The 27236-nt window shown below is 35.1% G+C and overlaps 3 protein-coding genes across 3 annotated transcripts; 2 read left to right on the top strand and 1 right to left on the bottom strand.

Moving 5' to 3' along the window:
- Nucleotides 1-1214: 1214 nt before the first annotated feature.
- Nucleotides 1215-8163, bottom strand: LOC132294329 (WD-40 repeat-containing protein MSI1). Its single transcript, XM_059792144.1, has 6 exons — nt 7619-8163; nt 5892-6218; nt 5329-5481; nt 3144-3268; nt 2783-2878; nt 1215-1644 (listed from the first exon to the last, which is right to left on the bottom strand). The coding sequence occupies exons 1-6, from the start codon at nt 7961-7963 to the stop codon at nt 1413-1415; spliced, it is 1278 nt and encodes a 425-aa protein (XP_059648127.1). The 5' UTR covers nt 7964-8163; the 3' UTR covers nt 1215-1412.
- A 1461-nt stretch (nt 8164-9624) lies between these two features.
- On the top strand, nt 9625-20151 carry LOC132294328 (kinetochore protein NDC80 homolog). The gene is made up of 4 exons (XM_059792143.1): nt 9625-10844; nt 16772-17018; nt 18584-18730; nt 18990-20151. The coding sequence occupies exons 1-4, from the start codon at nt 9712-9714 to the stop codon at nt 19182-19184; spliced, it is 1722 nt and encodes a 573-aa protein (XP_059648126.1). The 5' UTR covers nt 9625-9711; the 3' UTR covers nt 19185-20151.
- A 707-nt stretch (nt 20152-20858) lies between these two features.
- Nucleotides 20859-22566, top strand: LOC132286269 (kinetochore protein NDC80 homolog). Its single transcript, XM_059788567.1, has one exon. It carries the CDS (start codon nt 21304-21306, stop codon nt 22348-22350), a length of 1047 nt encoding a protein of 348 aa, XP_059644550.1. The 5' UTR covers nt 20859-21303; the 3' UTR covers nt 22351-22566.
- The last annotated feature ends 4670 nt before the right edge of the window (nt 22567-27236 follow it).

The raw sequence follows: 27236 nt of genomic DNA, 5'->3' as shown, positions 1-27236 counted from the left end.
AAGGGTGTAGACTCAGAATCTACAATCTCAATAAGGTTATGAGTGGATGAGGTGCTCATGGTATGAAATCAAAGAAACAAGTGAGGAACTAACATGGTGTCACGATGAAGTAAAGAACGTAATGAGTATGCAATGAACGCAGAAAGGGTAAATGCAAGTTTTGAGGAAGCTCTTTGGTCAGAATCGCAATGGACACTTCTTGAACCGCCTTTTGCAAAATTGGCCACCGTGCAACTTCAATTTACTTTTAATTAGGAGCCGTAGTCCAATTAAAGAGGGAATTAGGGGCAAAGTGTGGAGGGAAAAATCCCCCTCCAATAAAAGTCATCCACGTAGCCACAATAGAAGTTTTATTTTTAATCTCTTGATGGATTACAAAAGCCCAACCCTGTTCAAGTCCAAGTGAAGGCAACATCAGCCCAAGGCCACCAATGTTAACCTTCCTGTCCGTTAACAAGATCAACCAGTTCGAATTATGTTCGGCCCAAATTCGTTAAAGATGGGACCAGTCCTGCTAATTAAAGGATTCAACATAGAAGGAGAACTCTATGCAAGGAAAGTTTAGCATAGAAAAAATTATGAAAAGGAAAGAACTCTATTTGTAAAAAATGATGTATATGGAATGAATTGGGGGACAAGCAAGACGAGTCTTACTATAATTCCACCACCTTTTTGTATATAAATAGAGACTTAAACCTTCAATAAAGATCATCGAACAATATATGTTTTTCTCTTAGTAATTCTTGTTACTTATTATTTTATCTTGAGTGAGTAGTATTATTTCTTTTAATTTCTTTTATAGAAAGAAATTTTGCACCTACAACACCATTATATCACATGGTTCAAATATCAGACAAATAAAGTATATTTATGCTGCATTTAATGACATAAATTAAGTTTTAAGATCGGAATAAAGTCATTTTAAATCTGAAACATAATTTACTCTTCCAATTCTATAACATGAACACGATATTCCCAAATGCAACATTATTTTTTTCCTAAATTTTGGAATATTTAGGAGTTAAATTTCCTTTAGATCAACTGAATTCAACTAGTGATTCAATAATCACATTATAGACATAAGGATGAGTTATTACTATTGTACCAAATAAATGGTAAGCTGTAGTTGGATTGATTTTGGGCCAGGCCCAACCACTGGACCCTATTAGCTGACTTCTTCTTCGACCCAGTTATTTAACCTTGTAACAAGCTAGTTTTGCAAATAAGGCTGCATAAATTATAAAACTACAGTTCATGTTCAAAACAACAAATTAGAACATAACTTATAAATGGATTGTGAAAAGAAAATGGAGGATACAAAAGAGAAAGGATCAAAAGACACCTAATGTCTTCTACTAACGGATCATCTCATCAAGCTTCTAGCTAGGCTCTATTTATATAGAGAAACTTGACTAGGTGGTACCTTTTGTGGATTCATCTCCTGGTAGATCATCTTCATCGTGGTAGATGTTCTCGGCCATCTGCCAGATCTGAAGAATGTTATCTTCCGCTACGCTGGCAATGACCCAATCTTCACATGGATTCCATGAGAAATCTGAAATTTTACTCGTATGACCACCATGAATGAAGAGCAATTCGGGTGGACCATCTTCGGCATCCTCTGGTGTCTGCTCTTCATCAATCCTGGGAATGTAGCAAGGTTATCGTTATTTTACACAGTTGTCGACTTTTTTAACCGGTTAAGACTGCTGATAAAAGAGAAAAACAGGTTCCAACTTGCAGGCCTCACGTCTTTATACTTAAACCATCAATGTTACAAGAATTTTATTATAGGATGAATCAACGCACATTACAAATGGAAAAAACACAACCACCGTATATGCATTCCATGTAAAGCAAAACCACAAATGGTGCTCAAAACAGGAACCACTCCTTTTAATTATATAACACAACAAAATCGGGGAGTCCCAAACCTATCAGAACTGATATAAAGATCCCGCTAAAATTCATGGGCAAAACAGCTGGTTAGTGTCTTATTACTAGAGCTTAACGGCACATGAGGAACATAAATTCTTTTGAACCAATTTCAACCACTTCCTGTTTTTACAATTATAAGCTTCAGTTGAGATGCTATAAATACATTAAATAAAAATAGATCAACACTTGGAAACAAAAATCTAGAATACCTAATCTGAGATCTTAGTGATGACATTTTAAAGCATTCCACTTCAATAAGTTTCAAATCTGTTTGAAATTTTTCCCTTTTTTAGAGATTAAACTAAATAATTTATTAAATCTAGATCACTAGAACATTGAAATAATAAGATTGTTTGAACGTGTTTAAAATCAATAACTTTTCATGTTAATATGTATTTATTCTCATAAAATATTGAAACTAAAATAAAATTAGTAAACATATTTTACTAATACCAACTAAGATATAAATTTCATCACATTACATAATGTTTATAAATTCAAATAATACTTAAAAACCCAAATTGATGGGCCTCTCTATGATCAAGACAAACATATCATAACATTTTGGAGAGTTGTATAAAACAATAAGAAAATAAATCACGGCTTTGATATCTGTAAGCATTGAAGAATCCAAGTTGATGCCTGAAATTTATTAAGGCATTGTTTATCTTTCTGTGATTTGCCATGATTGCTTCAAATTTCTTACTGTGCAGCAAGTGCTTCAGTTATATCAAGATAAAGACTGAAATTTCTGATAATGAAGCAAAAGCTAGATTGAAGCCAACACTTCTACATAAATAGAAATCCTTTACAAAAACTGCTGACAGTTAGATCAAGAACAAACCTGCTAAGATCCCACACCATAAGTCTCCTACCAAGACAACAAGAAGCTAAGATGGTCTCATTCTTTGGATTCCACCCAACTTGAAAAACCTCCTCCCTGTTGTAGATCATGACAAGAATTGAGTTCAGAATATTTACATATACAAATAGATATGCATATGTACATGCGCGTGCGTGTGTGTGTATTTATATATGTGCTTACATATGTATCAATATATGTATACACGTGAAGAGGAAATCACAGTAATTTACCTAGTTACTCTCACAGCAACAAAGATAAAAAGATATTATCAAAATCTACAATATTTTCAGAAATATATCTTGAAAAATAAAGCATCCATGCAAGGGAGAAAATTCCTTACTTGTGACAATCAAATGTGTGGAGAGCAGTGGAGATCTTGCGTAGGTCAAATAACTTAACAGTCTTATCGGTAGACCCCGTTGCCACAACCCATTCATTAAAAGGGTTGAAAGCCAAGCAATTTACCTAAAACAAGACCATGGATAAGAAAGTATTTTATCACATTCAAGCAGCATTAAGCATGCATACCAACAAAAAATAAAAACATTTGTGTACAACAGATGAAGAAAAACGAATCAACCCAACCATCCAATATTAGAAAAGAATCCAATAGCATACACATATGCAGTTATGTCAAAAATACAATTCCAAACTATTGAGACCTCCTAGCACTACTGTAGGAAGCTGTAACTTCATTCCTCCCACAATCACCATAATAATCCATACAACATAGTAATTCATACAGACTGACTACAATTAGAGAAAGCTATGCATTTCAATTACCCTCTCTCCCCCTCAGATGTATTATTATATATGCAACAGATCCAAGTTTTTCATCGATGAGAATGCGTAAGGAATGCCTAGAAATGTAAGTCATGGATACCTTTCCATTCAATTTCAAATGTAGGAACATAAATAGAGCTCTTATAGTTATTCTATTCAACACAAATAACTGAGGGGTTGTTTGATGTTTGATACCCAATTAAGTCAACAACGCTAATATTTTTTAATGCTTGTTCCAATAAGCATGTTTGATAATGCATGGTCAGCTATCTCTTCAAAAGAAACTTTTACTTAGAAAATGTTTGAATGCAAAGTCAATGAAACTTGACTGATCACTGATGTTGAATGTACCAAGTGAATGATCATTTTAAACTTTAATCCAACCCACAAAATTATGCTCGAGTTTTCAGTTCTACAGTTCAGCTACTTAACGTATTCAAAGCTACTAATTCTACTAAAATTCATTAGTGCTTAATTTAGTTTTATCAAACAACAACTAAGAACTATCTTCTTCAAAATAAATTATCTTCAATTGAAATTGACTTGACAACATTAAAACAGATTACGGTGGCACAGCAAGAAACTACAAAGAGACGGCCATTTATAAAGTGTAAATACATTTAACAAGTGTTGCACAATAATCTTTGGTGCATATTACTAGATACCAATATTAGCTTGTAAGAAAATCTGACAAGAGATCCTCCAATTCAAACATGATGTGCAGTGGAACTACGTGTGTCAAGGCAAGGTACTTGATTACCCATCAACCACAATAACACCATCAAACATTCTCTGACAATTTAATACTGCTATTTGCCAATGGCCAGAATTAGCTACACATATTCTTTCTTTTAATTTTCCTTACATCCCAACGTCTGCGTAACATTTTTGTGTAAACATGTTTCAAATAACGTTTCCCAGATACCAACGGGCCAGTGGCCTAGCGGTATTAGGCCCTTACTTTCCAAAGGAAGGTCAGGGGTTCAAGCCTCAGTGGAGGCATGTGTGTGCAAGTACCAACTAAGAAAACAAAAAATGTTTCCCAGATAATGCAATAACACATGCTACAAATCATTTTTCCAAACTTGGCCAGAAAAAAGAAATTTCTGCATTGCATATAATGGCACAACAATTCCAAATTTTTTTTTTGGTCACAACACAGACACAAATAATTCCAATAGTTGTGCATAAATATTTCATATAATATTTCCCAGACTTAATGTCTACATGCCATAATCGGTAAATCTTTTCCAAACTTGACAAGAAAATTTTACCATATTGATATCTTTTCCAATTATTAGAAAGCATTGATGCCAGAAATAATTAAGAAAACAAAGATTATGATGATTGATTCAGCACAAGATGCCTAGTATATTTACTCTTACTCAGACACTTAAGCCACCTAGCAAGTTGCCTCCTCTTTGAATTGCTATTGCCTAAAATAATTTGCTTTATAACAGACAAATCCAACTTAGAATGTTGGCTTCGAATAAGACTGATCACTGTTGCAAAAATGAGCCAATACCAAGATTAATTTATGAAAGCAGAGTTGAACAACTCAAATTGGTGCTATATATAATATGGCACGTATATTCTACATATATATGTACAGTATGTGGTACAACAGATAGAGTAAGGAGAACCATTTGAATGCATGTGTATGTATATACATACATATATATATATATATGCGTAAATTTGAGTTTATGAGTATAAGGTATTATGGAACCATGAAAACCCACCTCACTTTGATGAGCAATTACGGATTGAATGGGCTTGCTGGCTAATGGAGTCCGAAGATCCCATATATGCAGGTATTGATCATCCCCAACAGAACCAAATAAGTATTCATGCCTCAGATGCCAGGCTACATCCTCTACAACACCTTCATGAACCTACTTTAGCAAATGTCAAACCATATCAATAATCTACAGATCAAATAGTATGGCAGCTATAAGATATTAATAAAGCTATAGATGATTAAACTGCAGAACTTCTGGTTTTCTATGAATTTATATTTTCAGATAGCAATTTGCAGCCACCCTAGTTGCCATCAGTTCACCTTAAATGTTTTTTGTGCACAAATGTATTTTAAAAATTTAAAATAGATTTGCTGTGTATAAGGAGCTTGCCACTAACAATGTCGAGTTTACTGACTTATAAGCATGCAGTAATTCCTTGGACGTTTCAGTTTTTTACTTGTAGGCCTGTTACGTAAACTATAACAGTAGTGTAAGTATGTGTTATGGCCACTAAAATTTATGCAGTATCATTTGTAGTGTACAATATGCACAGAGAAACATACCTTATATATTTGCATAGCGTCTAATGCCTTATTCTTAGGAGTCGCATTAATGTCCCACAAGCATATTTGGGCATCATCAGAACCACTCAATAAATGACCCTGCTTGAACTGACTCCATGATAAACCGTATCCTTCAGTGCTGTGGCCCCTCAACCTCAAATCTGGGCTGCATGCACCATCTAGAGGAGGCTTAGATGGGTGTTTGCTATAATCAAAAACATAAACTTCTGCACTAACTGTTTTGGTGGCAATAATAAATGGGTTTTGTGGCATATAACGAGCCCGATTAACCTCGCCATCATGATTTATTTGCTGGATTATTTGCACCTGCATGAGAAAGCAAAAACAATATCAAAATGCTAAAGGCTTCCTAGTGCATTAATAGAATGAAGACATGTGCTTGAATAATTAATACACCCACATTACAATTCATCAGATTTATTCTTTGTTCAACATTATATACAGTAATTGTATGGACATAAATGTTTGTGCAGACTTCAAGTTCTCAACAATTATATCAGTTTTATTGTACTAAGGTTTTACACTTTTGAATCTTTCAAAGGTTTTTTTTTCTTTTTTTTTTTTTTTTTTTTTCCTTAAAAAAAAAAAGATAGCAAAAGTTAAGTGTTCTCTGACACAATGAACTTTTAGAATGCTCCAAATTGAAATAATACTGATAACCTTGTGCCCAGCCTCTGAGGCTACACTTGGGGGTGTCAATAGCTCGTTTTGTGCTCAGATTTCTCTAGTTTAGAATTCACTTTGGTTGCAGTATAATACCAACTGAACCAGAACCAAATCCATAAAATCCAACGATAATCTTGTACCAATTAAGCTTTGAAACTAAGTTTCTCACTGATTTTTTGGAGGAAAACAAATTATGGGAGCAAAGAACACGGAGACTTACATGTTCTTCACTCAAACTAATTATTTGTTGTGAATTTTTTTCAATAGACTACACGTGGACTTACTAATTACTGAATGGTTAATCCTCTATAGTGGGTCCAAAATCCAGTTTCTTAGTGCAATTTATATGAAAAGTTAACATCTTTGTTCTACATTCTAAAGGGGCATTTGAAATAAAAAATCTGACATATTTAGATGTATATCATATATCCAGATCTGAAACATTACACTGTTTTATCTCTTTTTCCCCTTTCATACCTCTTAAAAAAATAATAATAAAAAAGTAAAAAAATAAAAAATGCCTTAGTTTATATCAGGCACCCATCAGCACTTCCTTTTTTCCTGATAAGTGCCCATCAGCCCTTCCTTTGAGTGCAATTTTACATGTTTCCTTTACTTAACTACTCAGGATAAAACTAACAGCCCCTCAATTCCATCACTTTACAAATCCGCATCAGGCCAGGCACCAGGTAAGGGGTAACCTCTTACCAACCCATTTGCACCTTAACAAATGTCAAACACCTCGCAGAAACTTTCACCTTTCAAAAAGCAACTGAATAAGACTAAATTCAAATTGACGATCCAAATATGCATAACTAATAGCTCAATTTATAACATTACAATAAACCCAAACCCTAAAACTTGCTAATCGTCTTCAAAAGTAGGAAAAAGGCTATTTTTGATTTCATAAATTAACCAAGCCTCGATCCATTGCACCCATCAACATCAAAAAGTTCATTAATTTCACAAATTACAAGCACCTATTAGACAAATAACTACACATACACACAGAGAGACACATACAGTTAGTTATATGTTACCTTGCCATTGGCGCAACCGAAGCCGCCGAAATCGGAGCGGTCGTCGTCATAATGACGCGCATCGTTCTCGGCGTCCTCGAGAGGGAGCTGGACCTGGGCGAGCATGAGATAGTTGGGCTCGTTCTCGGAGGTGTGGGTCCCCAGAATCATCTTCTGCACAGAGTAGTCCTTTCCCGGCGGCTCTTCCCGGTCGGGAAGCCACTCGACGGTGAGGGAAGGCCACTCGAGGGCATGGGTAATCACCAAATCGTACAAAAAGGGAGTGTTCTTCTTCCATATCTTGTACTCTTCGTTTATCAGTCTCTCCTCTATCTCTCCCCTCATCTCATCCTCGTCCTTCCCCATTATTTGCTTGAAATTCGACAATGGCGATGAATCTTGATTCCCTCTCTCTCTCACCTCTTTTTCTGGTGTGTTTTTGAAGAGAGAAAATTGAAGAGAAGTAAAAATGGCTCGAAGGGTTGTGGATTTGGAGGGAAGAAAACTTACAGTGTGTGTGCTGAGAATTTCGAGGGTTTATATGGGAAGTGATGAATGGTGAGGTCTGATGGGCTTGTGGACCTGGGCCTCATCTTGCTTCTATGAAATTCCAAAACATGTTATTGATTCCCAATCAATTTTAAGCAAGTAATATTAAAAAATTACAAGAACATTGAGGCTCCATTTATTTAGACCTAAAATATTTTTTATAAAATATATTTTTTTATTTTTTAGTGTTTAATTGTCGAAAAATATTTACGAAAAAAAAAATTAAAATTTAATAAAAATAACTTATCCATCAATTTTTAGTAAATTATTTTACATTCTTAATATTTTATCTAAAAAATATTTTACGTCGAAATAAACTGAGATGAAAATTGTTTTCCTTAAAATTTCAATATGGAGTATCTTGTTTTATCAAATTGGAAACCTTTTCCATTTGCTCAAAATGAAAACATAATGTGAAATGAGAAAAAGTGAAAAAAATTATTCCTTTTTTGAGAGAAAAAATTACCAATAAGTACAAGTAAGATGTTTGAAAAAAACCATTAAAATTTTAAGTCTTACGTTTTAATATTTATCCTCGTTAGTATTAAAATTCCTGATTTTCATTTATAAGCTTCTTATATTCAAAAAGCTTTTTGAAGTTATAATATTTGTGCAACTTTTAATTTATTTCTTGAAACTAATTATTTAAACTATTAAAAAAATGTTTAATATTATATTGGAAAAATGATTTTTTTGGTCAATTTATAAATTTTAACTATAAGGTTGATATTTCTTTAAAATAATAGGGAAAATGTTCAAATGTTTTCGGATTTAATATTATTATTTTAGAAAATTCTTTAGATAGATTTAATTTTGAATTTTAATATTTAATAAAAAATATAATTTAAAATTCCAAAGAGTAAAGTTGAAATTTGAGAGATTTAGAATAGCATAAAAAACATGTAAAAACAAAAACATGGATGACTCGTTGATTATTAAATGAAAAAAATAAGACTTAATTGTAATTTTTCCTTATTGAAATTATGTAGTTTTATTTTTTCACATTATTAACTGAGATGAAATAGAATAGGAAACCTGAGAAGTTCAGAGCCATAGAAGAATGATGAGTAACATATTGAATAGCAACTCAAAATGACTGTCACTTGAAATTATAAATAAATAATAATTAATAATTTTGTGAAATTTTGAGATTGATTAAATAATTTCGATCTTCTTATGTAATTTCATTTTCACAACGCTTTATTCATCATAAGTTATTTAATCTTTCAAACGTAAGAGTGGAGGATAAAATTTCTGAACAAATGAGTGATTGATGAGTTTCTTGTTAAAAGAAATAATAATAATAATAATAATAATAATCACATAAACCGAGTCGATATCCAGGGAAAGTTGACCCGAACCATTCGTTTTTATAATCGGATTCAATCCAATATATATATATATATATATATATATATATATATATATATATATATATATATTCTTTTCTTTTTCTTTCCAAAAATATAGATATTCGAACTTCACTTTCCCAATTCCCCGATAGCCAACAGGCGGGAAACTTTAGTCAGATTCAGATATAGAGAGAAACAAACCAATCACCGGAGATGAGAGCCGCCGGTCGTCGCCGTCCAAAGGAATCTTTCGCACAAGAACGAAAACCACCGCCAACCCCCACCGCCGATCCATGGCAGTTCACTGGCGGCCCAATCGGCCGCGACTCCGACGCCAGCTTATGCAGCAGCCGCCCTTCCTCCTCCTCCATCGGCATCAAACGCCCCGCCGCGGCCGCCGCCCCCGCCACCTCGGCCGCCGAACGCTCCAACCAACTCTCCGTCATCAACAAGTACCTCGCCTCTCGGTCCCCTTCAATCTACCTCAAGCCCCCACTGCCCCCCGCCAAAGACATCACCGAAACCCTAAGGTTTGTTCTCAATCGACTCGATTTCGGAACGAACAAACTTGAAGAAGACCTCCTCACAGTCCTCAAACACCTCAATTGCCCAATTAAACTCACCAAATCGTCTATTCTACACCCTGGTACTCCTCACTCTTGGCCGAGCCTCCTCGCTGTGATCCACTGGTTGGTTCAAATTGCAATGTACAACGATCATTTAACCAAAATGTCGGAAAATCGGTCCAGCTTTGCAGATAATAGCATGCTCGAGTATTCTCTGAACAGTTACTTGCAATATATTCAAGGAAATGATGATGCAGTGGAGATCCTTGAGCGTGAATTCATTGAGAAGTTAGACCGTGAGAGGGCTTCGGTAGAGGAAACTGTGAAGATGTTGGAGAACACTGTTAAGGAGTTGGAGGGGAAGTTGGAGGGGTTGAAGTCGGGACCATCGCCTAAGGAATTGCTCGAGAAAGAGAAGGGTGTGTTGGAAGAGGATGTGAAGAAGTTCCACTCAATGATTGAGCAGTTGAATGGACATATTATGACAGTGGAGAAGGTATTGGAGGAGAAAGAGAAGGAATTGGAGGCGAAGGTTGGGGAGAACAAGAGGATTTGCGAGGAGAATGAGGAGTTGAAGAAGAGGATAGAGTCGCAGCATGTTAATTCACGAGATGCAGAGAGGATGAAGAGAGAGTTGCAGGCTGTGGAGAGAGATATTGCCGATGCTGACGCGGAGAGGAATGCTTGGGATGAGAAGTGCTGGGATCTTAATGACACAGTTGGGCGCAAGTTTAAGGAGCTCCAGGCCCTTTCAATGGAGTGCAACCAAGTTATGAGAAGGTTTTTCTTGACATACCTTAGCTTCAATAAGTTGTTATTGTTAAAATTGGATTAGGATAAATTTGTTCTAATTGCGATTAATCCTATCATATGTGCGTTTTATTGTGTTATAATACACTTTTTCTATAATTATTGCTGACTTTTTTTTCTTTAATTTACATAGACTATTGTGTTTTATTATTTTCTTCTATAGCGGTAATAGGATAGTAGTACAAAGAATGCATTATGGGTACTAAGTTTTCTGTAATACCCCCTAATTTCGGAACACGGGTTGATCAAGTCCGCGCACAAAATTAGGGAATATCAAACCAATTATAGTATTTAAACAAGCACGGATTACAAAATGAAATAAAGAATAAAATAAAACGCTGAAGAAATCCAATTAATAGTAAATCCATTAATAACTTCCAAATGGTTACAACTCGGGAATCCCGTAACTCAAGGACCCCTTAACTAAAAGTTACTATTTAGAATTTCAACCAAATAAATACTAATATCAACTGAAACAAAACTAATATCCTACTTTTAAGCAAATAGAAGGAATGGATAAGTCCTCCAGCTGCGGATCCTCAACCTTGCGACTTGACATTCTAACAACCTGAAAAATAAATCGCGGGTTAAACCCTACGAGCAAGTTTTCTCTACCAGACCTCTGAAAACCAATAAGTAGATCATCTCTGATCAAACTAAACCTAATAAAGCTTTAAGTTTAATAAACAATGATACGCATATGTATAAATAGTTATATACAGTATAACCTTTCATTTCATTAATAGTTCCATTAATTTTCAAAACTATTAAATCATGATTAAACATAATCACACCTAAACCAACTAAAAACTCCTTCTCTTTTAAAGAGAAACCCCTTTAGCCTTAACTTCATTCTAAATAATTATTTAATCATTTAAATAGTAAAATATCATTCAAGAAAAAACTATATTTAATCCAAAAGCTAATAATGAATTTAATTATTTAAACCATACAGTCAATACCCAGGCTTGATAAATCATTCATGTCTGTACCAATATTATTTTATTAAAATATATAAAATAATACACTAACATGTAGCTATTAGATTAATCTAATTTAAGAATATCTAATCATAATCCAATTTATACATACCATAACCATAGATGAAATTTAATCATCTAGCACATAGCAATTTAATTACCCTCTGGCAAATCAACCATGCCATTATAAATATATTTGTTTATACACTGGCAATTCAACCATGCCGTTAAAAATGTATCCATTTATATATTGGCAACTCAACCATGCCTCCTTAAGTATATATAGTTATACTTTTAACTTAGCAATTCATCCATGCTTCCTATTTATATTTTATTCATCCATATACTTAGGCAATATATATTTACACCTATGGCAACTTATCCATGCCTACAATTCAACCATATACCAACTGTAGACTCAATGATAGTTAATTCATACATAGCCATCTCATGCAAATTGTAAGCATATCACAATCTTAATTAAAATGCATATATATACACATATATTATATAATATATATGTGTATAATCTTTCCCTAATAATCCTTGATTATTTAAATCTTAGATATATATATATATATATATATATATATATATATATACTGATCATACTTTAATAAAGTCCATGTATACACGTATACATATGTAATTATATTATATACATATATACACCACATTCCATAACAATATAATAAGTTATTATATTTACGCAAAATAAATGCTATCAATCATTGTAGTAACATTCTATGGCTTTCAGGAAACCAAGAATACCTCCTCTAGTGGTTGTTTCAACCCCAATGGCCTTAAAACCAATTCTGGAAATTCACTGGACCTCAAAGGACCTTAACAGGACCCTAAACAGTGTTTCACGCACCCCCACGCGCCACCACACGCTCCTAAACACCTCTCACGCGCTTCCACGTGCCACCCTAGCTGGCAGGTTCCATCACGCGCCCCCACGCGCGTTACACGCGCTGCCCCGCGCCTGTTCCTTCTTTTGGCTGATGTGGCGTACTCTGATTGGCCACTCTCCTCGCTACCGCATGAGCGCACCACACCGGACCAGCCGCTCCCCATCAGCGCATCTCAGCCCTCCAATTCTTGCGCGCACCATATTAATGTTACCCGAAACACACCAGATCTATTCCATTGATCAAATTGCATTCAATGGCCTTTGACTTGTTGCACACCATAGTTCCATGCGCCGTACCACACTGAATTAATCTATGTATTATTTTTAATTCTCAAAGGCTCTGATTCACACGCACACAAAATTATTGTGTGCTGCACCACACCAAACTATAACCCCCTTTTTGATGCCCTGTTTAACCCAGCCGCCAGTATATACACAGTATATATATTTGTGTATTTTCCAAACAAATATTATCCATAAATCAAATATAATTCCAAAAAAATATATATAATTACCAGAAAATTCCAGAAAAATATAGAAAATTCCCAGAAAATCTATAAACCCTAAATAACCCTCCTGATCATAGATCAAATAAAACAGTTGAATTTAAACATAAATATCACACATACATCAACAATTTAAAATCCAAAGTTAAAAGAAAACAAAATATAATAATTCATTATTTTAATTAATCCGATCTAACCATGATTTCTAAACCAATAAATTTAATCCTAATTTTGATACTCAAGGTGAAACCCTTATGAGTTCTAAGAGGAAAATTAGAGAAAACTCGCCTTTTCTTTTCCAAATTTGGTCTCCTCTTACGTTCTTTGATCCGGCCTCCTCTTCGCTAGCCCTTCTTCTTCTCTCTCTAATTCTCTTATTTTTCTAACGTGGAAAAACTCCTAACCCTAAAGTCTTATGTGTCTATTTATACACATCCAAAAACCTAAATCCTTTTCCCATTAGGATTATTATCATATAAAATAAATAATATTTATCTTTTAAATAATATATATATATACATATATTTTAATGTAAATATATATATATATTTAACCATTAGTTAAATAAATTATATATACCTATATATATCAATATATAATTATATTGACATATATACCCCTCCACATGATTTAATAATGAATTAATATACACATGTAATTATATAGGTATAATTATGCAAAGATAATTATTAAATATCCTCACAACCACGGGCCTTTACCAATTAACCCAACAAGGCTTCCTTCAAGCCCAATACCACATCCGTTGGTCCAACTTCCTTTAATCCCAATCCAAATAACTTAAATACCTAACATAATGAAATTAAATAAAGTTACACCAACATAAAACCACGCAAATCAAATAAACAATTCACTAACTAGCATTCCACAAATCAAACACCGTATAAATTTAACAAATATAATTACAAAATATAATTTAATTAAAACAATACAATTTACCTACGCACTTAATTAAATAAAACAAATCACAACTATCAAGCACCTAATTAAATAAAACAAATCATTTAAAAATAATAATAATAATAATATAATATAAATTAACTTAATTAATAAATCCTTTTTAAAATATCGGGGTATTACATTTTCATTTAGAAGGAAGACCGCCAAAGTTTAAGTCAATTAGCCCCAACATATTAGAAGGCATATCCTGTTAGAAGAAGGATGTCCTTATGGCTTATTTTCTCGACTTTCTACTCTTTCACGTACATTTATTGTTACAAAAAAGGGCGACCCCAGGAGAAAGAAAAATGTTCAGGAGCACTAAAGCATCAAAGAGTTCTCAAGGAAATTATAAGGGTTCATTGATTGAAAGGATTTGATGTCTTATGCAAATGGCTAGTAATGACACTTGGGTATCTGACATCTGGAGGACTTTCTTGTGTGTCAAGATGGAGATATTACAACATTTCTTGGAGTGAGCTATTATTATATACTTTGATGGTACCTTTACTATGAAACTGCTCTATGAAGAGCATTTTCCTCATCTACACCAATATTTTTGAGATCCTTTCAAAGGAGAAGCTCTATAGTAATCTTAAATGAACTCTTTTTGTGCAACAAACTTGTATTCTGGGGTTATTTTGTTTAAAAGGATGGCTTGCTTACTACCAAATCTTGGGAAAGTAAGGGCGATGACAGAATGGTCTACATCTCAATCCATGGGAGTTATATCTTGCTTTCACTGCCTAATCTCATTTTATTGGTCATTTATTTGAAATTTTGGTTCAATACAAAGTGCTTAAAAGAAGCTTTTATTTGGAGAGCCATCCAACGAATTAGTTATGCCGCTGAAAGCTGCATTTCTTGTACTTCAGACTTTCAGAAGGTATTCGTTGTGGAATGTGATGCATTCCATGTTGGAATTGGTGCTATTCTTGGTGACGAATAGAAGGCAATAGATTTTTTCAGTGAGAATATTTCATATGCAAAAAAGAAGTATTCAGCATTTAAGCTTGAAGCCAATAGATTTTTTCAGTGAGAATATTTCATATGCAAAAAAGAGTTACTCAGCATTTGAGCTTGAATTTTATCTATGGTGTGGGGATTGCAGCATTGGGAACATTATTTATCAAATTTAGATTCGGTGTACTTTTAAGCTTTGTGGTAAATTCAACTCATAAAATAAGGTAACAAAAGACACGCAAATGGGAGTTTATGTAATCAAAAGTTCATCCTCTTTGAAGCACTCATATGTCTCATACGTTAAGTCAAATGCTATAAGTGGTTCTATTGATAGATATGAAGGCACGTGTTGGGGTTTGGGGAATTGAGAAGTTAATATTATAAGTACCCCACATTCAGCTATTTATTGAAGTGGTTGAAGGCAATGTTACACGGACTTGAGTAAATGTATTGGGTGTGGGTATGTGTCCAAGTGTCAGACCTCACTAAACCCCGAATGTTAGGATATGGGGAGTTGGCTTGAAATGTATCTAAAACTCGGATACTGATACATGGCCACATTTGACACACTAAAAAACATATGCTACTTAAAAGCTTAACATAATAATTTTAATTTAGTGAATACTTGTAAAAAAAAAATGAATCTATGGTGGAAAGAAAAAAGGAGAGAGAATCTATCTCGGAAGTAGGGAACCTGGACCTTTTTTTTTTAAATTTTTTTTGCAGTACCTTCACTTCCTCATAGGAGCTGAATTCTCTTCAAGCTGGTAGATTGATGCATGAGCATCCAAGGGTGCTTAAAAAGATTGTGGGGGTCTGATGAAATGATTTTATTTCATGTTAGTTTATTATTCTATTTTGTTACGATAATCTTTTCTTTATTTAGTTGTGTCTTTGTTATCTGTCATTTTAAAGTTTTCAGTCACACATTAGTCACATTAGTCATGTGAGTCATTAAATAGGGTAATTGTGTTTCTTCTTTCATTAAGGCAACACTAGGAAGCATCTTGTTTTTCTTTTTTTTATGATCGGTCAACACAGAGCTTTTTCTTGGGTCTTACTGTGACCATAGACATCTTTGAAATGTTGTTCCTTCTTTATACCATTGTGTCCTCTGCTATTTTCCTATTCTTCCTACAAAATTTTAAAATCTTGTTCCTCTAAACTATTGCGTTTTTTGTTATTTTTCAAGTCTTAGTTTATGCTTCTTTTGTTTGTGGGTCATGGAAAACCTACCAATCACTTCATGCAGTTTTGATATGATGAAAGAGAATCCAAGGTCAATGGAATGCCTAATATTGATTCTTTACTTCTAACCTCTCTCTCTCTCTCTCTTCCCCTTAAACGAGAATGGGGATCTGTTTTCCCTCCATGGCATGTTTTATTAGTTGTCTAATTTTGAAGCAAAGGCAGTGTCCATAATGGTGGCAAATCTTAGACTCAAGTTTCCTAGGGTGTATATCTTGTTGTTTGTTTATTTTGTCCTTGAAGTATGTTTGCAATTTCATGCAAATCTGATGCAGTACAATGTCCGATTCAATAGCGCTGATGCTATTGACTTTACTTTAATGTTTCCAGGTTAAAGCTTGGAAATGGTTTTCAGTATGAGCTAAATCCCAAAGGTTCAACCGCTGCTGAGGTGCAAGGGATAGACTATAAATCAACACTAAAGCCTGAACTTGCCACCTTTGCTGATGACTTAAAGAAAAGCTCAATGGCAAGGTTGGAAGAGTTGATATCGCTTCAGCAACAATCAGTTGAAAATGCTTCCAAGATTGAGACTAAAAGAAACCGTATTACGGCACTTCAATCCCATTGTGACGAAGTAAGTGCAGTGAAGCAGTTCTTTTACACCATTTACAATTATTAATGCATTTGTTGAATATGGGTTTGCACCTGTCCACTTATATACTTTAAGAGCATGATACTTTGTGCCGACTTTTAACTACCCATCTCCTTAAAAGCCATCACTTATGGGTAGTATCCTAGTAGGATATGTTCATCACGCAGATATCATTACCAATGAAAAAATAAAATATACAAATATGGTCTTAAGAAGATGATCCTAATTCTCATGGAAGTCTCCAAAAGTTGAGGTGGGGATTTCCACTACCCATTCAAAATTTTCTTTTTTGGTAAGTACCTCATGAATGTTTTGTTGAAGGAATAGGTCCCTAGTGAATGTGTCTTTTTTTTTTTATTTTTTATACCCCAGTAAGTGCCTTGTAAAATATGTAATTGAACTTAATACTAATTTGTTATAAAGTAAACAGGCCTTCTAATCCAACCTCTTAGTGAAGCATTGATTTTGGCAATGTCATTTCTGAGGTATTTTTCCCTTAGTTGATTGGAATTTGATGCTAGGCAACTGTTTGCATACGTAAGTTTCTTGTTTCATGGGAGAGTTTTTTGGAAGAGTAATTGTGAGATTTTTCCATTGGAAATTTCTAATTATAGAATATTGGAGGATTACTCATTTAAAAATACGATGCAACTTTCAAACACTAATTCAATTTAGGAACTATTTGCTTTTCCCCTCTGAGAATCATGTTACTTTCTTATTATTTGTTTCTGAAGATAGTTTAATAGTTAAAACACAAATCACATTACATATGCACAAGTACAGATCCGGTTTCAAGTTTTCCCCGTTGCAGTCCATTTGGTTTTCCAGCAGTTCCTTCACGATAGGCTCAGAATTTCCCTTGAGCCTTGTCTCAAGTCAGCCATTGAACTTTGGCTTGTAGATGTTTGCTGGGAAGAATTTGCAGGAGCCATGGTGTATGGTTCTGGATATAAGATATTGAACCTTGTCTTTTGATTACATGTGAGCTTATGAGAGGTGTGTGGCAAGACAAAGACTATTTGCCAGCTAGTAGGACCCTGGAATTCAACTAGTGGCTATCTAAGGAAAATGGAAATATGGAGAAGCAAGAGGACTAGGTCTGGAAACCCTCACCCAGAGAAAAAAATATAGGAAAGGTAAAAGTTCCAAAGAAAAGAACTAGCAAAAACTGTTTAAACTGAAAAAGGAATTCAACTAGTTCCTAATGTAGCCATTTTTTCCTTTTTCAGTTTAAACAGTTTTTGCTAGTTCTTTTCTTTGGAACTTTTACCTTTCCTATATATATTTTTTTCAGTCTTGGGTCCTGAATAAAGTCCTAAAGGTATTCCAGTTTGGTCTCACGGTCCTCATGGAACCATTCTTTTGTTCTTATGGATAAGGTAATTTTTGAAGATTAAATTGTTGGATTGCACACAGTGCAGTACCATTTGTTTTTCATTTCACGATTTTCTAGACTCTGTTGATATTGTAAAGGACTAGAAGGGAATCCCTTGGAAACAAAGTTTTTCTAGATTGATCTTTGACTACATTGATGATCAATTTGTCAGGTGGAAGCTCAATTGAACTTATTGCATAAGGAAATACAAGACCACACTTCCAGATGTTCAATAGAGGCTAGAAGGATGGTAGAGGAGGTTGAAACCGAAGTCCACAGCTTGGCTGTTTTTGAAAGAGAAGCTGCGGAGTTTCTGAAGGTATGGCCTTATTTTTCTCTTCTTGCTCGAGCAGCTAATAAGAGTATTTATATTTCCAACGAGTGTGTTGATAATCCAAGGAGAAAGGTACTTTTCGAGGTAGGTGGTCTCTTGTTACAAGGATGGCTGTACCCTGAAAAGTAGGGGTGCTATCTTTTGGATAGTATTAAGTTTCTACTTGGTAATGCATTCATATTTTGATTAGTTGGAATACTATTAGGTTTATCACATGTTAATCTACGCCTATCTTTTCATGAAGGCCTCCAAAGTGAAGTTGCAGGAAGCTATTGTTCAAAGTGAAGAGGAAGTTCAGGCCTTTGCTCATGAACTCTTTGCATTGGTTGATTCAGTTTCAAAATACAAAGAATATATGGCTTCGAAAATTTTAGAGATGAAGAATTGTCTTGCGGAAACTTCTGCTGCCGTATCAGATTTTCACAAGAGCGCCTTTTGAGCACAGTTTGGTATTGCTGTTGAGCCAAGCCACTGATTTGAAGTCTTTCCAGTGGGTTACTAAATTCTCTGACAACCCTGTCTTCCTTTTGCCTCGCTTACGCCACTGAGTTGTTGCTTGCTAAATTATCTCATTAGAGATGCTAAGATTTCAATAGGTGTGTCTTTCTTTTTATTGTTATTGTCTACTTGAGTTTAGAGAAGCTAATACATTCGCTGCTGGCAGTTTAATCTCCTAATGGTACTCTTGGGGAATGGCATTATAATGAAGCAAGGACACCTGATTGAAATGGTATAACAACATGTTGATTCGGAGAAAAGATTGTGTAGGACAGTGATATTTTTCATTTTGCTGCCGCAAAATGGTATCATCAACCTGACATGTGGTTGGAGACCAATCTAAAATATTTTCATACATGTATTTGAATTTGATATCATTTTAGCCAAGTACTTGTATGAAATGGGTCTCTTTCAAGCTGATTTCATGGTAATCTGCTAATAGCTGAAACTCTTGGTTGAAGTCCCCGTGGGGGGAAATGGGCGCGTGAGACACATACAGTGAGTTATATATTACCTTGCCATTGGCGCAACCGAAGCCGCCGAAATCGTCGTCAAAAGGACGCGCATTGTTCTCGGCGGCCTCGAGAAGGAGCTGGACCTGGGCAAGCATGAGATAGTTGGGCTCGTTCTCGGAGGTGTGGGTCCCCAGAATCATCTTCTGTACAGAGTAGTCCTTTCCCGGCGGCTCTTCTCGGTCGGGAAGCCACTCGACGGTGAGGGAAGGCCACTCGAGGGGCATGGGTAATCACCAAATCGTACAACAAGGGAGTGTTCTTCCATATCTTGTACTCTTTCGTTTATCAGTCTCTCCCCCCTCTCTCTCCTCATCTCTATTTTTTCACATTATTAATTGAGATAAAAACAGAATAGGAAGCATGAAAAGTTCAGAGCGTGAGGAACATATTAAATGACAACCCAAAATGAATGTAAATGAATGCCTTTCACTAATTAACCATGAAATTATAAATAAATACAAATCGATAATTTTGTGAAATTTGGAGATTGATTAAAAAATTCAATCTTCTATGTAATTTCATTTTTAAAACTCTTTATTCATCATGTAATCCAATAGTATCTATTAACCACATTCAAATGAAAGAAATAATTATTTTCAATCACAAATTTTCAATTATCCACATTATAGTTATGGATAAATCATCATCATTTTATTCCAAGTGTAGGACCAAAAACAAAAAAAAAAATTTATATTGGCAACTTAGAAGAGATTCAGCATGCAGAAAGATGATGATACTTAAAAATAGGTTATTATAACTTTACACATATTCAATTATACACATATATTTATATTGTATTTTTTTTTTACATAATACTTTACACATTCAAAAGGTTATTACTTTTTGACAAAATACTTTAGACATACTCATAATGTATTTTTTCCTAAGTGTTTTACTAAAAAAAAAAAATTATGTGTAAAAAATATGTTCAAACTATATAAATGAATGTACTATTATATATAAATAATAAAGTATTAATATATTTTAAAGTTTCAAAAGTAAATAAGAAACACTTTTTACCAAACATATTTCTTGTTTTTGTTTCAGTAATTTTGGCTTATTCTATTTTAAATTTGCGTCGCCAAACATATTTTTGTTTTTAACTCAAAAAAACTCCATAAAAAAACACTTGTTTTGCTTCGGATTAAAACAAAATGCAAAAAACACAACGCTTAATCTTTCAAATTAAGAGAGGAAGATTTAAATTTCTACGTAGACAAATGAGTGATTGAGTTTCTTGTTAAAAAAAATAAGAAAAAAAAAAAAAATCACAAGATCCGAGTTGATATCCAACGAAAGTTGACCCGAACCTTTCGTTTTTATAACCGGATTCAATCCAAATATACCTATACATATATATATTTTTCAAAAATATAGATATTCAAACTTCACTTTCCTAATTTCCCTATAGCCAAACAGGCGGGAAACTTCAGTCAGATTCAGAGAAACAAACCAATCAGTGGAGATGAGAGGCGCCGGTCGCCGCCGTCCAAAGGAATCTTTCGCAAAAGACCGAAAACCATCGCCAACTCCCACCGCAGATCCATGTCAGTTCCCTGGCGGCGCAATCGGCCGCGACTCGGACGCCAGCTTCTGCAGCAGCCGCCCTTCCTAGTCCTCCATCGGGTTCAAACGCCCCTCCGCCGCCGCCCCAGCGGCCTCGGCCACCGAACGCTCCTATCAACTCTCTGTCATCAACAAGTACCTCGCCTCTCAGTCCTCCCAGTCTACCTCAAACCCCCACTCCCCTCGGCCAAAGACATCACCGAAGCCCTAAGGTTTGTTCTCAGTCAACTCGACTGCGCAACGAAAAAACTTGAAGAAGACCTCTTCACAGTCCTCAAATACCTCAATTGCCCAATTAAACTAAAAAAATCGGTTTTTCAAGCCCCTGGTGCTCCTCACTCTTGGCTGAGCCTCCTTGCCGTGATCCACTGGTTGGTTCAAATTGCAATGTACAACAATCATTTAACCGAAAGGTCAAAAAATCATTCGAGCTTTGCAAATAATTTCACGCTCAAGCATTCTCTGGATAGTTACTTGTGTTATATTCAAGGGGATGATGATGCAGTGGATATACTTGAGCGTGAATTCACGGATAAGTTACAACAAGAGAGGGATTTGGGGCAGAAAACTGTGAAGATGTTGGAAGACACTGTTAAGGAGTTGGAGGGGTTGAGGTTGGGTCCATCGCCTAGGGAATTGCTTGAGAAGGAGAAGGGTGTGTTGGAAGAGGACGTGAAGAAGTTCCACTCAATGATTGAGCAGTTGAATGGACACATTGTGGCTGTGGAGAAGGTATTGGAGGAGAAAGAGAAGGAATTGGAGGCGAAGGTTGGGGAGAACAAGAAGATATGTGAGGAGAATGAAGAGTTGAAGAAGAGGATAGAGTCGCAGCATGTTAATTCGCGAGACGCAGAGAGGATGAAGAGAGAGTTGCAGGCGGTGGAGAGAGATATTACCGATGCTGACATGGAGAGGAATGCTTGGGAGGAGAAGTGCTGGGATCTTGATGCCACAATTGGAGGCAAGTTTAAGGAGCTCCAGGCCCTTTCAATGGAGTGCAACCAAGCTATGAGGAGGTTTGTTTGACATTCCTTAGCTTCAATGCGTTGTATTGTTACTTATCAAAAAAAAAAAAAAAAAAACGTTGTATTGTTAAAATTGGATTGTTTGACATTCCAATGTAAATGTGATTAATCTCATCATATGTACTTGTGATTGTGTTTTATAATACACTTTACTATAATTATTGCTGACATTTTATGTTTAATTTACATAGATGATTGGTTCATTTTATTTTATTTATTCTACAGCAGTAACAGGATCGTGGTACTAACAATGAAGCATGGGTACTATGTTTTCTTTTAGGAGGAAAACAGCTGTAGTTTTAGTCAATTAGTCCCAACAGATTAGAAGGCATAATCTGTGAGAAGAAGGATATCCTATTGGTTTATTTTCTCGACTATCTGCACTTTCACGTCCATTGTCATAGAGAATACAACCACCCCAGGAGAAAGAAAAATGTTCAGGAGCACCGAAAGCATCAGAAGTTCTCAAGGAAATTATAGGAGTTCATTGATTGAAATGTTTGATGTCTTGTGCAAATGGTTAGTAACGACACTTGGGCTATCTGACACCTCAAGGACTTTCTTGTGTGTCAAGATGGAGGTATTACAACCTTTCTTGGAGTGAGCTATTATTGTATACTTTGATGGTACTTTTACTATGAAGTTGTTCTAGGAGGAGCATTTACATCATCTACACCAAATTTTTTGAGATACTTTCGAAGGAGAAGCTCTGTATTGAATAGACTATTTTTTGTGCAACAAAGTTGTATTCTGGGGCTATTTTGTTTCAGTGGATGGCTTGCTTACTACCAGATCTTGGGAAAGTAAGGGCCATGGCCCATGACAGAATGGTCTACATCTCAATCTATGGGAGTTATATATAGTTTTCACGGCTTAACCTCATTTTATTGGTCACTTATTTGGAATTTTGGTTCAATACAAAGTGCTTAAAAGAAGATGCTTTGATTTGAGAGCAATCCAACATATTAATTATGCATATAAAAGCTGCTTTTCTTGCACTTCCAGACTTTTAGAAGGTAATTGTTGTGGGTTGTGATGCATTTTATGTGGGAATTGCTCCTATTCTTGGTCAAGAAGGGAAGCCAATAGATTTTTTCAGTGAGAATATTTCATTTGCAAAAATGAGTTATTCAGCATTTGAGCTAGAATTTTATACTCTGGTGTGGGGATTTCAGCATTGGGAACATTATTTACCAAATTTAGAGTTTTGGTGTACTCTTAAGCTTTGAGGTAAATTCGACTCATAAAAGAAGGTAAACCAAAGACATGCAAATGGGAGTTTATGTAATCAAAAGTTGACAGTCTCTTTGAAGCACTCATATGTCTAATGTTAAGTCAAATGCTTAGCCTTTTTTTGATAAATATGAAGTCACGTGTTGGAGTCTGGGGAGCTGAGAAGTCGATACTACAATTACCCCGCAGTTCAGCTATTTATTGTAGTGGTTGTAGGCAAATGTTACATGGACTTGGGTATATGTAATGGTGCAGGTATGTGTTCAAGTGTCAGACCTCGCTAAATACCGAATGTTAGGATATGGGATTTGGCTTGAAATGTGTCTTAAAACTTGGATAGTGATACATGGCCACATTTGGCGCACTTGAAAACATGTGCTACATAAAAGCGTAACATATGTTGCAATTGTTCTTCTTAATTTACTCAGTAATAATTTAGATTTAACGAATATGGTGAAAAGAAAAGGAGATATAATTTATCTTGGAAGTAGGGAACCCTTCTTTACTATGAAATTGAGTTTTTTTTTTTTTTTTCTTCATCACAATTAGAAGATCCAAGTGTTTGAGTTCAGTTCATGATCCTGAAGTCTTTTTGGCAGTACCTTCATGCTTCCTTATAGGAGCTGAATTCTCTTCAAGCCAGGCGATTGATGCATGAGCATCCAAGGCTGCTTAATATGATTGTGGGGGGTCTGATAACATTATTTTATTTCATTTTAGTCTACTTTTCTATTGTGTTATAATAATATTTTCTTTATTTAGTCGTGTCTTGGTCATCTGTAATTTAAAACTTTTTAGTCACGCATTAGTCCTCTGAGTCACTAAATAGGCTAATTGTATTTCTTTCTTTAAGGCACCACTAGGAAGCATCCTGTTATTCTTTTGTTATGAATAATCAACACATAGTTTTTCTTGGGTCTTACTCTAAAGTCTAACCGTAGACATCTTTGAAATCTTGTTCCTTCTTTATACCATTGTATCGTCTGCTATTTTCCGATTCTTCCTACAAATCTTTAAAATCTTGTTCCTCTAAACTATTTAAGTTCTTTACTATTTTTCAAGTCTTAGTTTTTGCTTCTTTTGTTTGTTGGTCATGGAAAACCTACCAATTACTTCATGCAGTTTTAATGCGATGACAAAGAATCCAAGGTCAATGAAATGCCTAATGTTGATTCTTTACCTCCAACCTCTCTCTCTTCCCCTAAAATCATAATGGGGATCTGTTTTACCTCCATGGCATGTTTTATTAGTTGTCTAATTTTTTATTTGAAGCAAAGTCAGTGTCCATAACAGTGGCAAACCTTAGACACTAGTTTCCTAGGGTGTATTTCTTGTTGTTTGTTTATTTTGTCCTTGAAGCATGTTTGCAACTTCATGCAAATCTGATGCAGTACAATCTTCAATTCAATAGCGCTGACGTTATTGAATTTACTTTAATGTTTCCAGGTTAAAGCTTGGAAATGGTTTTCAGTATGAGCTAAATCCCAAAGGTTCGACAGCTACTGAGGTGCAGGGGATAGACTATAAATCAACACTAAAGCCTGAACTTGCCACCTTTGCTGATGACTTAAAGGAAAGCTCAATGGCAAGGTTAGAAGAGTTGATATTGCTTCAGCAACAATCAGTTGAAAATGCTTCCAATACTGAGGCTAAAAGTAAGCGTATTGCTGCACTTCAATCCCACTGTGATGAATTAAGTGCAGTGAAAGCAGTTCTTTACACCATTTACAATTATTAATGCATTTATGGAATATGGGTTTGCACCTGTCCATTTATATACTTTAAGGGCATTTATGGAATATGGAATATGGATTTGCATCTTCTGAAAAGCCATCACTTATGGGTAGTAGGATTTATCCATCATGCAGATATCATTACCAATGGAAAAAATAAAATATACTAATTCTCATGGAAGTTTCCAAAAGTTGAGGGGGGATTTCCACTACCCATTCAAAATTTTCTTTTTTGGTAAGTACATGATAAATGTTTTGTTGAAGGAATAGGTCCCTAGTAAATCTGTTACCTTCCCCCCCCACCGCCCCCGCGGGCGGTAAGTACCTTGTAAATTATGTAGTTGAATTTGATACTAATTTGTTATAAAGTAAACAGGCCTTCTAATCCAACCTGTTAGTGAAGCATTGATTTTGGCAATGTCATTTCCGAGGTATTTTTCCCTTAGTTGATTGGAATTTGATACCAGGCCAATCTTTTCATACCTAAGTTTCGTGTTTCATGGGAGAGTTTTTTTGAAAGAGTACTTGTGAGATTTTTCCATGGGAAATTTCTAATTATAGAATGTTGGAGGATTACTCATTTAAAAATATGATGCAACTTTCAAACACTAATTTAATTTAGGAACTTTCAAATGCTTTTCTCATCTGAGAATCATGTTACTTTCTTATTATTTGTTGCTTAAGATAGTTTCATAGTTAAAACACAAATCACATTACATGTGCACAAGTACAGATCCGGTTTCAAGTTTTCCCCATTGCAGTTCATTTGGTTTTCCAGCAGGTCCTTCACGATAGCCTCAGAATTTCCCTTGAAACTTGCCTCATGTCAGCCATTGAACTTTGGCTTGTTAATGTTCTGGATATAAGATACTGAATCTTGTCTTTTAATTACATGTGAGCCTGTGAGTGTGTGCCAAGACAGAGACCTTTTGCCAGCTAGTAGGACCCCGGAATTCAACTAGTGGCTATATAAGGAAAATGGAAATATGGGGAAGCAAGAGGACTAGGTCTGGAAACCGTCACCCAGGGAAAAAAAAAATAATAAAAAGGTAAAAGTTCCAAAGAAAAGAACTAGCAAAAACTGTTTAACCAGAAAAAGGATAAAGTGGCTGATATGAAACCAGCAAATGTTGGGTCTTGAATGAAATCCTAAAGGTATTCCAGCAAGTCTTGGGTCCTGAATAAAGTTCGAAAGGTATTCCAGTTTGGTGTCACAGTCCTCGCGGAACCATTCTTTTGTTCTTATGGATAAGGTAATTTTACAAGATTTGAAGATTAAATTGTTGGATTGCACACAGTACAGTACTATTTGTTTTTCATTTCACTAGTGTCTAAACTCTGTTGATATTGTAAAGGACTAGAAGATAATCCCTTGGAAAAAAGTTTTTCTAGATTGATCCTTGACTACATCGATGATCAATTTTGTTAGGTGGAAGCTCAATTGAACTTATTGCATAAGGAAATACAAGACCACACATCCAGATGTTCAATGGAGGCTAGAAGGATGGTAGAGGAGGTTGAAAACGAAGTTCACAGCTTGGCTGTTTTTGAAAGAGAAGCATCGGAGTTTCTAAAGGTATGTCCTTATTTTTCTCTCCTCACTCGAGCAGCTAATAAGACTATTTATATTGCCAACAAGTGTGTTGATAATCCAAGGAGAAAAATACTTTTCAAGGTAGAAGGTAATATGTTACACGGATGGCTATACCCTGAAAAGTAGGGGTGCTATCGTTTTGATGGTATTAAGTTTCTACTTGGTAATGCATTCATATTTTGATTAATTGGTACTATAAAGTTTTTATCACATGCTTAATCAACTTCCATCTTTTCATGAAGGCCTCCAAAGTGAAGTTGCAGGAAGCTATTGTTCAAAGTGACGAGGAAGTTCAGGCCTTTGCTCATGAACTCTTTGCATTGGTTG

This window comes from Cornus florida, unplaced genomic scaffold (genome assembly GCF_030987335.1).
Source record: "Cornus florida cultivar Cherokee Brave unplaced genomic scaffold, ASM3098733v1 CherokeeBrave_3.0.0_Hap2_Chr02, whole genome shotgun sequence".
Classification (NCBI taxonomy): Eukaryota; Viridiplantae; Streptophyta; class Magnoliopsida; order Cornales; family Cornaceae; genus Cornus; species Cornus florida.
The sequence above is the reverse complement of the archived record's forward strand: the minus strand, read 5'-3'. Positions and strand labels throughout refer to the sequence as shown.